We start from the raw sequence: 12,103 nt of genomic DNA on the forward strand, positions 1-12,103 counted from the left end.
CTTACAAAAACAATTACAGAGATTTTTAAGTATCTTACTCCATATTACACCTACTAGGCAGTTACAAACTAAAAACTTAGGCTTTCTTTCCGTTTCTATCGTTCAAAAAAAAAAAAAGGTCCCAAACGCTACATTTTATCATTTCTACTGTTTCAGTATCGTTTATTGTTACTTTTATTTTTTGTTTTGCTTTATTTGCATTTACGTCACAATAGTCGTTACGGGTATACAGAGTATAGTAAAAACATATCACACATAGTTTATGAATAAATATTTAAGTTTCCATTTCTTTTGTTTATACAAAAACTTTTTTTTATCGATTTATTTTCATTTTTTTGCTTTGCATCGCGATCCCAAATAGATGAGTGGTGCACACATTGCCTAAGATTTTATCGGTTTGTTGCAAATATAAATAAGTATTTTTTTACTTTTTTTTTAACGACGCCAGTTACCAAATTGATTTCCAATGAATGTAGTCGATGTGTGTGAGACAATTGAATTTCAAACTGGATATCGTCGCGTTCAAATCTCTTGCTGGATTTAGTGGTAGGTCATTTATCTTAAGAGAGTGTTTGCTTTCAAGCGTTCGCAAAATACATCAACGTTCAGAATGCTCGGTAATGTATGTGAAAAATTTTACAATTTTCAAAGCCGAACAAAGAATCATTAAGTGTTTTTTTTTTTGCTATCGTTCCTAAATGTGTTTTATACAAGTTTTTCTTCGGTGGATGATCAACGCCATGAATTAATCATCTGTTTTTAATTCTTCTTTTAGGTAGTGGTTTCGTTTTTGCTTGCTGTTATTACTTCGTTACTATTCTCGGTCAATCTTGGTTTAAGTTCTAAACTCTTTGGACTAGCATTTTATATCAGGTTTTGTGGTTGTTCCGATTCTGATTATCTTTTTTTTGCTGATTTGTTTTCCTTCGATACCACACTGTTCTATAGTGGTAGGAAGTAAAATAATGAAAGTTATACACATCGTAACGCAGAGTTGTTTTTTTTTTGTTACTGCCATGTGCGATTTTTGTTCGCTGTTAGAAATGTTTAGAGAAGGGTTTCAAATTCGGAAAATTAAAATGTAAAAATTTAAAAAAAGGAAAAAGAATGTTACAATTTATGAACGAAAGGAAAAAAATACGTTTCGCTACTCATGGAATAAGAGGAAGAATTTATCGATTTAAGACTGCATTCTCAGAAAACAAATTCATTCATGTTTGATGTAAACATGTATAAAATTTAATTTATGAACATATTTTGAAAGAAAAAATATAGTTTCAAAACATCAGTCAGCGTCAACGAAACTGATGATTTTTTTAGAATAAAACTTGTCTGGATTTACTGTAAACAGAAACGGAAAATAAGCTGGGAACAGTAACCAAAGCTATTATTTCCTCTGACAGTTATGATATGGCTTTCTTTCTTCCCTTTTCATTCTATTTTATTAAAAAAAAAGTGCTATCGGAGAAGCTTCAACTGCATAAGTTTTCACGTGCTAAAATTGCTTTCTACTAAATTTATGCAAATATGATTTAGAGCTTTTATGAAAATGCAGCTTATCAATCGTTCTTCCAATTTCTGAAAAAAAAATCAGAAACAAAGTACCTTCAACATGATTGAAAAAAGTTTTTGATATTCTTTGCCAACAGATCACCACTCAACACTGCGTTACGTGATCTCCGTGATGCCTTTTTTTTTGATAATACAGTTAATTTTTCCATAAGATTTTCAAATAGAATGTTGGTTCCTGATTGAACCCGTTGTTGGAGGAAAACACTACACTTAAGATATTTTCTTTTTACAATGAGTTACGTTTATGGTATTCGTATTTTCGAATATATCTGCATACGAGTTCAAAGTTCAAAGGAAAAAAAATGGGCAGATTAAAGACAACCTTTACAAACGCGGGTTATAATTTTAGAGACGGTTAAATTTTATCCCATGATGTTCACCACCATTAATGGTGTTTAGTGCTGTCCTAAAATTAAACTAGCATTTTTTTTCCCCCATTTTAAGAAAGTTTTTCTTATGAGAGAAAGGGTAACAAAAAAGGTTTGCCTGTCATGCGTATGGTAGGAACATTTCATTCAATAAATACATGAAAAATACTACCGTCAAAAAAGCACAATTCTATAAGATTAAGAAATGCGCCATCTAAACTATTTTGTCTGTGAACATTGTCCAGCAATTAAAAAAAAACTTTCAAACAGTGCAGAATTAAGATGGTACGGAAAATAATAGAAAGAAAAACATACATACGTCATACAGCATTCGCCCCTCGTCATGCCTCATCCGATGTCAACTTATTCTTAGAGATGGTTCAGTTCGTCTGGATTGAGCATTTCGAAGTCGCTGTCTCCATCTTCATCGGTGGAATCTCCTTGGCCCATACTGTACGGTCGCCGACCAGCGGCAGCTCCGGCACCGGACGACACCGTCATACGATTCCGGCTGTTGCTGCTGCTGATATTGCTATTCGCTCCACCCCGGCTGGGAGCCGGATGGGATTGGCTCATAGCAGCAGCGCCTGCCATCGCTGAGGATAAGTAGTTAAGCACCCCACCCGCCAGTAGATTACCGGCCAGGTTCGCTACCAGCTGATCTGAAGCTGCCGGTTGCGAATACTTCTCCAGCTGCTGATACTGGTGATGCTGTTGCTGCGGCTGCTTCTTCCGGCTGCTAGCTCCCCGACTGTCGGGAACATCGTCAAAACTTAACCCCCGCGAAATGCTATCGTCCGAATCGGAGGAAGTGTTTGCATTGAAATGACTACTCTTGAACCGGATTTCCCCGGTGGAAATGTCCGCAGCACCACCAACCGAAGTGCCGGTCGTATTAATGGTACCATTGTTGGTTCCAAGCAACAGTTCGTCGCTGCTGGACTCACTGGATTGCTCTTCGTCAAGTTCCTTAATACTGCTCTGCGGAATCATCAGATCCGAATAGGTATCGTCGTCGTCGTCCTCTTCGCCATTGCCGGTTTTGGTACGCTCGCTGATGGTGCTGTCCGTTTTGTACACGGCACTGATGTCGGCGTCCTCTCCCACTTGCTTCAGCAGAGAGGCATTCGCTTCGTCAATCTCCGGTAGGAACTCGGCAACCTCCTGATCCAGCTGGGCCGACAATTGGGAAGCTAAAAATAGAGAAAAGGATTAGATTTATCTACAATTGCTTAACGAGGAAAATTAAAATTTTACGCTCGGTTGAAAATTTCCCCTTCAAAATTAGAAATAAATTAAAAAAAAAATCCATCATATATTGTTTAATTGTTTAAACAAGTCTTACATAACCATTGTAGAAAAAGGATGGTCTTTAATTTTCATACACTCATGAAGATTTTGTTTTGCCTTATTTAGTCTGAGTCCACTTATGCACTTTTGCCAAAGCAGCGAAAGCCACACAAATTATCGAGTGAATCACTGCACTGGTGATGTCATCACGTGTAATCAATGATGGAACGATAAATATAATTATTTGCAAAGTTTGATTTGCGATTCAATGGAGAAAACAAAACATCACATCGGAACATCAAATTCGCGAAGGGTAATAACCGGTAATAAGAGTCATTACCGAAAATATTGATACGGTTTTATCGGGCGGAGTCAATTGTGTCACACCCAGATTAGATAGGACGCAGGAACGAAAAACGGAAACGGCTATAAAAATGACCTTGATAATCTACAGATATCGCCAGACATCGTAAGTCGAAGTTTTGAAGATAGACTGATGACGAGTTTATAGAAAATGGGTCAAACTGATGTTTTTATCGAAAGGTTGCTTATCAAAACAGATCGAAATATGAATTAAATTCAACCACTATATAAAGCTCGCTTCAGATAGACACCCTTATTCTGGTTTACGGCGTATCTGCCATTCGTTCGAACGGATACTTTCGATCGAATTCGAAAAAGCTATTCTTGTTTTCGTTCGAATGCAATACGTTCGATGTTGGTGTTACCAGATGAACTTCGAAATTTTTAGGCAGCCCTGCTGTATAAAAATGACAGTTGTTGGCGTAAAATTCCAATTTACATTTTTTTCACTCTCTTGTTTACATTTTTTATTGGCCAGCGACGGTAAATATTCGATTTCGCGTTTCAAAAAGCAGTGTTCTAGGTGTTCTGGATGGTGATTTTTAGTAGAATGTGCGGTGATTTGGCGGTGCGGTGATTAGGCGGTGCGGTTTCTGGAATGTAATCAAACCCAAACTAGTGCGTCAACAGTGGCTGGAGCTGATCCCGGCAGCGAAACTAGCCCGGCAAAATGTCATCGTCAGCAGCAGCAACAAACACCGTTTGAACCAAGGCTGGCTGTTTCTGTGGCCTAGTTGGTCTCCGATCACAAAAAGTTTCCCGTGATGCCAATCAGGAATAATAAAGGCGCTCCCGCTATCTGTCCTGCGAAGAGTTGTTACGTCTCAGAAAACTTAAATATCGGAACTCGACGCTGATCACGATCACGATATTAAAATTTATGATAATGCTTAATAAATAATTTATATGCAAATCTGAATCTATAAAATTGTGTTATTTTCAAGTTAAGAATAAGGGAAATTGATCGCGGAGAATTCAAAAATTATAAGCACCCTTTAAACCCCACCCCAGGTTTATCCGTTATCAAAAGTTTCCATAACAGTTGGCTCAATTCGTTCTGGATCGGAATTTTCCTTTGATGAGTTTAAAGTTTCATTTTTTTCCTCCTAATGATGCACAACATATGCTTCAACTATGAAATTATACAAGATTACTGCATGTAAACGTTCGCGGTTCGCAGCATTAAACTTGCGTTTGCCGAGCGGAAGGAAAAATACTTTCGATCGAAAACGAGAATGCAAAAATTCGTTCGAACGAACTAGACGAACGATGTTCGAAAAATCGAACTGTTCTAATACGTTCGAACGAAAACAAGAATACGAATAGGGGAAACTTTCGATCGAATGTCATTCGATCGAAAACGAGAATAAGGGCAAGAATTGGAACAAAAACAATTACTTGTATTCCAGTTATTTATTAATAGATTCAAGATCTTTTTTTCCTATAAATGCAGCGTTTTCTTTACACTTTTATGAAAAAAAAAAACGGAGAAATTTATTCGTCACGGTTTCGAAGGAATTCTCGATTTTTTCGTGAAACACGGCTCATTAGACGGCGCACACCTTGTTCGTCCATCGTTTTAGCTATCTTATTCCACCAGGTCTTCATCTGATTGATGTCTTTGGCAACCTTTTCCTTTGACTTGAGCATCCTCTTCATGATTGCCCAGTATTACTCAATAGGGTGGAACAGTTCGGTGGGTTAAGGTTTTTCGGAACAAACTGGACCCCTCTCTCTGCGTACCATTCTTAAACGACTTTGCTGTAATGACAGCTTGCTAAATCTGGCCAAAACATTACGGGATGGTCGTGGGATCGAATGAACGGCAAAATTCGTTTTGGAGTTTTTTTTTGGTATAGTCCCGACGTCATTGTCTAATATGTAAAAAAAACTTTCGTTTTTTTTTGCCACAGCTGCAAATGCCCTACCAAATCGTTAATTTTCGTAAAAATTTATCGGCAAAAACAAAACGTACGTAAATTTGGCTGAAACATCCTCTGAGCCGTTGTCAAGTAAAATTGTTGACCTGGGATTTGCCAGAAGTCAGCCATGACATAAGTTCATCAGAAGACACCAGTCGCCTTCAAAATCTTACCACGCAGTTTCCGGTCGACAGTTCCACTCTGACGATTGGCTTGAGGCTTCCGAGTATTCGTCAATGCTTCCTATTATACCGTTTGAAAACGCGCCATACGGTATTTCTGGACAATTTCAGCAGTTTAGCTAGCCTAGATGTAGACCACACACGGATAAAAAACTCTACAGGTTGATATCAAAATTCGTATGGTTGGCTCTTCCATATCACTGATTTTTGGTTGAACCCATAATATTGCTAAATCTACATTGATGACTACGAATAAACTAGCGTTGCTGTAAAGTTGTTTTGGCTATCGAGGATTTCTCATCTGCTCATCGCTAATATAAACTATCATATGGCGGATTTGGCTATTTTATTCAGGTCAACTTAAAAACTTCAAATGTTAATTTTTGAATGTCACAAAAACAGAAGATGATGGAAGTTATTTTTTGGTGGACACACATCAGAATGCGAAAATGTAAGTTCAATTTGTTGTGTAAGTTGATTTGTTCTACTAACAGTTGTCTTCAGTTTCTGATTCATCCGCTGGGACATATATGTTGGAGCGCGCATACTTTGATCCCGGTAGGCCGAAGCAATGGGGAAAAAACAAAATCCCCCAAAATGTTTCCAAATCAATTTTACCACTTAAGTAGTTGGATATTTTTTGAATATTTATAATGTTCTCTCGGTTGAAAATACAAACCGATTTAAATTTTGACGATTTTTTCAAATTTTGTTTCAGGGTCAGGGTGGAGTTTTCTGCGCAAGTCTCAAAAAATATCCTTCCGGAAACGGCGGAGCAGCAGCATCAATTGCATTAAAAAATATGTCACTAATGTGATATATGATAAAATGCTTGCGATATAGCTCAGTTGGCAAGTCTGTTGTCTCCTGAGCCGATGTCCGCGAGTTCGAGCCCAAGAGCAAACAACGAACACAGTTGTACCGGATAAGTTTTTCAATAACGATCCGCCAACTGCACCGTTGATAAAGTCGCCATAATAAAGAATGCCATAAAGATGGTAAAACGACTATAATCGAAACAAAAAAAAAACATGTCTTATTAAAAATAAAAAGGAAAAACAATGCATTTAACTGCTCAAATTAATTTTTATTTATATTTGAATCTACAATTTCCGACGTTCATGGGGATCAACATTAAATACAGCCATACGGATGATTGTCTAAAAATTCCTGTTGGATTCTCGAAGCTGCAAGAAGCATTTATCCATTTGTGGCAACGTATAATCAAATTGTTGGCTTGATTGTTTTTCAGGTCAGAACCAAACAATCATATTTATGGTCCTGTAGACGCGTAATATAACTGATAAATCTATATATTTTTCTCCGTGCAATGGATTTTCCAAATAACTGTGCACAATTTTTTCCCCTTCTTTCGGCTTCCATGTTGATTGTTTACAATGTACAGTCGATTTGATGTCAAAAATACATACGCGAAGCTGACAAAATTCCCGACATGTAGGCGCCAAGAACTTTATAAACTAACGAACATTAATGAAACCTTCAGGAAACTTTATATTGAACTTTTTACAGGTTTCTTATAAAATTTTCAATAATGCTATAAAGCTATTCAATATGAGTAGGTATTTTTATTAAGTTAAGAATAAATCTAATGATCCTTCAACAACAACTTGTTTTTAGAAAGGCTTGATAAGAGAAATCACCAACCAAAAAAAATGAATGAAGCCCCTCTTGACCCTTATTCCGACTTCCACACGAACTTTTAAGCTAGTTCTTGACAGGCTTAAATCTGAGAAATATGCTCCACACGGTTTGAATAATGTTGTCGGAGATAAAAAAAATACATCTTTGAATCAAAAACCTCGTGTACATTGAAACAAAATCCATTTTCCTTGATTCAAGTAAATTTTATATTGAACCGATTTTTTTTTTCCATTAAACCAACGTTCCAAATTTTTGAATCAAAGTATTGAATTTGAATTCAAAGAAATTTTTTTTGACTCAGAATCAATGTGAAAATTCATTGATTTAGATGAATTTTCTTTTGGTGTTTGGTGAACGGGACGGCGAGAAGCTTTACCGCGTAACAGCCAGACAGCACCGGAATCACAAGATCCGGCGTAGGAAAGTCTTGACAGCTTTAAGAGGCCAAACGATAGTGAACTCCTAGATAGGTTTTTCAAAATCAATTTAATTTCAAATAAACCAACCTAACAAACTTTTTCAGGGCAACCATTCATCCAACTAATCCCTTCCGATCCGGTCCAAGGAGACATCTGGCGGCGAAACCTTTCATGAGTTCGAAAGGAACTGTCGCCAACAAACATCGTTTAGTAAGTACTTTCCATGCAATTTTAATTTTTTATTGTTAGCATAATTTAGCCTAATATCGTTTTTTGTGAGCTTCATAACAAGAGAAGCATATTTGTCATAAATTTGTATTATGTGCGCTATGTAAAAATTTCATATGTACATTTTGTTCTCCTTATATAGGGAAAAACGATAATGTAGGGAAAAACGATAATGTGAACATGAACTTTCTAAATAAATAAAATGTTTTAAACCATAATTGATTTCTTTTTATTTCCAATAGGACGAAAATTAATATGTAGTACTAGAACTTTTAGAAACAAAAAGTAGAATTGAAGAACAAATGCTTTTGAATTGAAACCCAAATACCGTTGGAATAAACGAAAAGTTCATAAAATTAAGGAATCAAAGGAATTTTTATTTGTCCCAAAATCAAAGGAAAAATCCTTTATTTTTGCGGCACTCCCCTTTGAAACTAATTTCTATTTTTTTGCGTGTATACATACATATGAGATTTCTTTGTTGTTTATGGCTATTTATTAAATTATTTGCTTTCGATAATGGTGGTCCTCCTAACATGCGTTTGTTTTTTTTTGCAAACAAGTTATGTTTGCGTCACTTTCGATGACGAATTAACCATTAGCTCCCGGTTAAGATTACGAAGTCCTTCAAGTATAGAGAGGGAAAAACACGATCATCCGTTGCCTGTTGTGATTATTTTTAGTCAAGTACGCTTAGCGAATGAATTACAGTTTCTTCAGCCTTAAAAATGTATAAACAATGCAGTCATTGAAGACCATTTCGTTGATGAGCTGCATTATTCTAACAATGCATCAGCGCTGGACCACAAATGTCGCGTCGTAAATTTCAAGGTTGACCTGTTTTACTTTCTCTCAATGAATATCTGGTGATGGTATCTGACGCCGAGAGCAAACAACAACGTGCAATGATATCAGTACCTAGTGGTCCAAAATGAGGTGGCTAAGTCAAGTGCTCTGTAAACAACACGTACCGCGATGAGTAGTGAGTGGAGGCGTTTTTATTTTCTTGTTTTGCTGACCGCAGCTTAGAACACTGTGGGTAGCGAATATTATATCAAACTGTCTATTAAGTATGCATCAATTGAAGCGTTACAGGGAATGTTTCTTATGCCAATAAATATGTTAAAACTCAACGTTCGCTTCAACCTGCGCTGTCAACTGAAAACGTATTAACAGACCAATTTATAGAGCTCTTTGGAGCATTACTGATTAAAAAAACTTTGAAATCTAGAACTAATAATTTGCCCGACCAATCACTTAGAACCATGTGATTAGTTGTGCTGAAAAACAAACCGGTTTTCTGCTGGATCCGACAAATAAATAAATACATACACTAACGGAGTTAATCAAGCGCCGATGTCTTTGTCATGGCCACGCACTCTATAGCAGTCAAGCGGTCGAGCCCCTTTTTGGTTTGGCGCGGAATTCGGATTTGGTTCAATATATGCAGGCATATGTACATATGAATCACAATCAACAACACCGAACGCCAGAGAGCGCAAACGTCAGCAAAGTTCAGGTTCATTTATTAACATTCGGTTTGATGGCGTGTTGTAAACATGTGATAGGAACGCTAACGCGCGGACCAAAGAGTTCAGCCGACGACGACGACGACGACGGCCGGCTTCTAGTTTAGCATCCGTAACAAGTATATAAGCGGAGCTAACTAGTCGCTATTTGACGATAGACAACAAACAAAACAAGCCACTTGCTACGTTCGACAGTACGAAAACTTATCACTATCATCCGCCAAAGCGCCCGAGGAATACCTTGCAGTGAGACTGAGTCTGTTTGATGTACATGGTTGTAAGATTGGCTAAGAATAATACATAATGAAGCTAAATTGTTAGTTCAATCCGAACATAGTCTAACAAAAGGAAGTTAGTAATAATTTCCTGATCACAAATAACATTGTAAAAGCAAAATCTTGATCATCACGATAATAATCCACTTTTGTAGAAAATATTGTATAAGAATATTATTTATGATGTAGAATTCTTCAGCTGTTTATTAATAGACCGAAGAAATAAACCGAAGTCTGGTTGATTTGGCAATATCATTGAGGTTGGTTGAAGATAAATTAACTAGTTGGTTTATGCATGTCTCTGATGTCATGTCTCTCATTCAGTATCAACATCAAAAACAGCAATGCAAGCTTGAATTGAAAAGTTGTTCACACCAGAACCTTTCCAGATCAGCTTCTCGTCCAAAAATGTCATGGCTAATCTACCGTCGGTATTGCGAACTTGCAAAAGTTTATGAAAAATGCCCGGCAGGAAAAACAATTCACCTATTTAGTCCGATTATATCGTCAAAATTAACTATTTTTGCTTGGAAGTCGGGTGGCACTTTTCAACTCGGATGGCAATGCATCAAAAGCACTCTGGAATCGACATTGCGTACTACTGGAAAAATTATCCAACAAACGAATTCGAGTGTCGAGTCAGTATAGTCAGAGCTTATATTGCGAAGGTATGCTCCAGATTCAGATCCCACTTAGAGAGAGCAGTTAAAAACGAAGGTGGACACATCGCGTGATTGTTTCTTAATATGTTTATTAGAGTGGCTAAAATGACCCGACTTTTGAAAAAGTTATACGCTGCAGGCTAAAATTGATCCTAGGCCTAGTACAAGATCTCACGCCAAATTTGGGTCACGTCGGATCACGGGAAGTGGTTGCTCGACGAGCCTGAAGTTTGTATGGGCTTTTGAGACATTTTGTTCGGGAGAAACATGAAAAACCAGTTTTTCATCAATAACTACGATTCCCGTCGGCCAAATTCTTTCAAAAACGGGGTTTCTTAAAGCCTGAATTATGAAAAATATTTCATCCGAAGACTGCATTTCGATAAGAGTTAAGATAAAAAAGTTATTACGCTTCAAAAATGGGCTAACTTTTTTAACGGTGGTAAATATTCATCAGTGTTAATGAGGCGACGATATGTTCGACCGCCCCGACTCAACGGTTGGCTAGTAAACGGTAGACAATGTGCAACTCGAGACCCCATACACCCAACCTTCGGGTAGTGGTCATATCACCTCTTGTCTGCAACTCCGATTCTCTACCTCCCCGTGGTGCTAGCTGGGGTGCGAACAACCTTAGCGGAGATCGGGTACCCAACCCCGGTGGATGCTATGGTCGCATGCAGACTGAGTTAGGGGGCTTCGTACGCGTCTGTTCTCCATGTCACGGGCGGCATGCGGAGTGCAACAGTCCTGGTGGTGTTCGGGACCCAAAACAGCAACATCACGACGATCTTCCTGCGAGATAGTGGGGTTAGCTGCGGGCCTTGCGAGCCCGTGACTACAAAAAACATAAGCAACGAACAACGAACAACAAATTTCGGATGGAAATCGGCAAAGACCCACGCGACGAAAAGAGACTAGCGATTGGAAACTTGGAACATGGAACTGCCGATCTTTAAATTTTGTGGGCAGTACCCACGTGCTCTCCAACGAATTGAAGAGCCGCAAATTCGACATCGTAGCGCTGCAGGAGGTATGCTGGAAGGGCTCCACGGTACGAACGTACCCAGATGGTCGTGCCATCTACCAGAGCTGCGGCAATACACACGAGCTTGGAACAGCTTTTATAGTGATGGAAAAGATGCAAAAGCGCGTGATCGGGTGGTGGCCGATCAACTCACGAATGTGCCGGTTGAGATTCAAGGCCCGGTTCTTCAACATCAGCATCATCAACGTGCACAGCCCTCACCTCGGAAGTACCGGTGACGACAAAGACGAATTTTACGCGCAGCTGGAGCGTGAATACGACCGTTGCCCAAAACTTGATATCAAGATCGTCATCGGGGATTTCTATGCTCAGGTCGGCCAGGAGGAGGAATTCAAACCGACAATTTGAAGGTTCAGTGCGCACCAGCTGACCAATGAAAACGGCCTCAGACTTATTGATTTCACCGCCTCCAAACGAATAGCCGTACGTAGTACCTTTTTAGCACGACTGAAGCAACCTGAGGTCGCGGCAGATTACGCGCAATCGGTCGAAGCAGCGCTGCTGGCAGAGGGCGAGCTTGATGAAGCCCCTCTCGAGGACTGTTGGGATACCATCAAGACAGCCATCAACAGTGCTGCGGAGA

General features: G+C 38.6%; 1 protein-coding gene across 2 annotated transcripts in view; it reads right to left on the reverse strand.

The window, feature by feature from the left end:
- Positions 1-129: 129 nt before the first annotated feature.
- The window catches only part of LOC129747635 (uncharacterized), a 40,659-nt gene continuing 28,685 nt past the window's right edge, over positions 130-12,103 (reverse strand). For both annotated transcript variants that reach the window (XM_055741933.1, XM_055741935.1), the window contains exon 4: positions 130-3,133. In XM_055741933.1, coding sequence (XP_055597908.1) covers positions 2,310-3,133 — 824 coding nt within the window. In that variant the 3' untranslated portion in view covers positions 130-2,309. The remainder of the gene's footprint in view (positions 3,134-12,103) is intronic.

The sequence above is a fragment of the Uranotaenia lowii genome, chromosome 2 (genome assembly GCF_029784155.1).
Source record: "Uranotaenia lowii strain MFRU-FL chromosome 2, ASM2978415v1, whole genome shotgun sequence".
Taxonomy (NCBI): Eukaryota; Metazoa; Arthropoda; class Insecta; order Diptera; family Culicidae; genus Uranotaenia; species Uranotaenia lowii.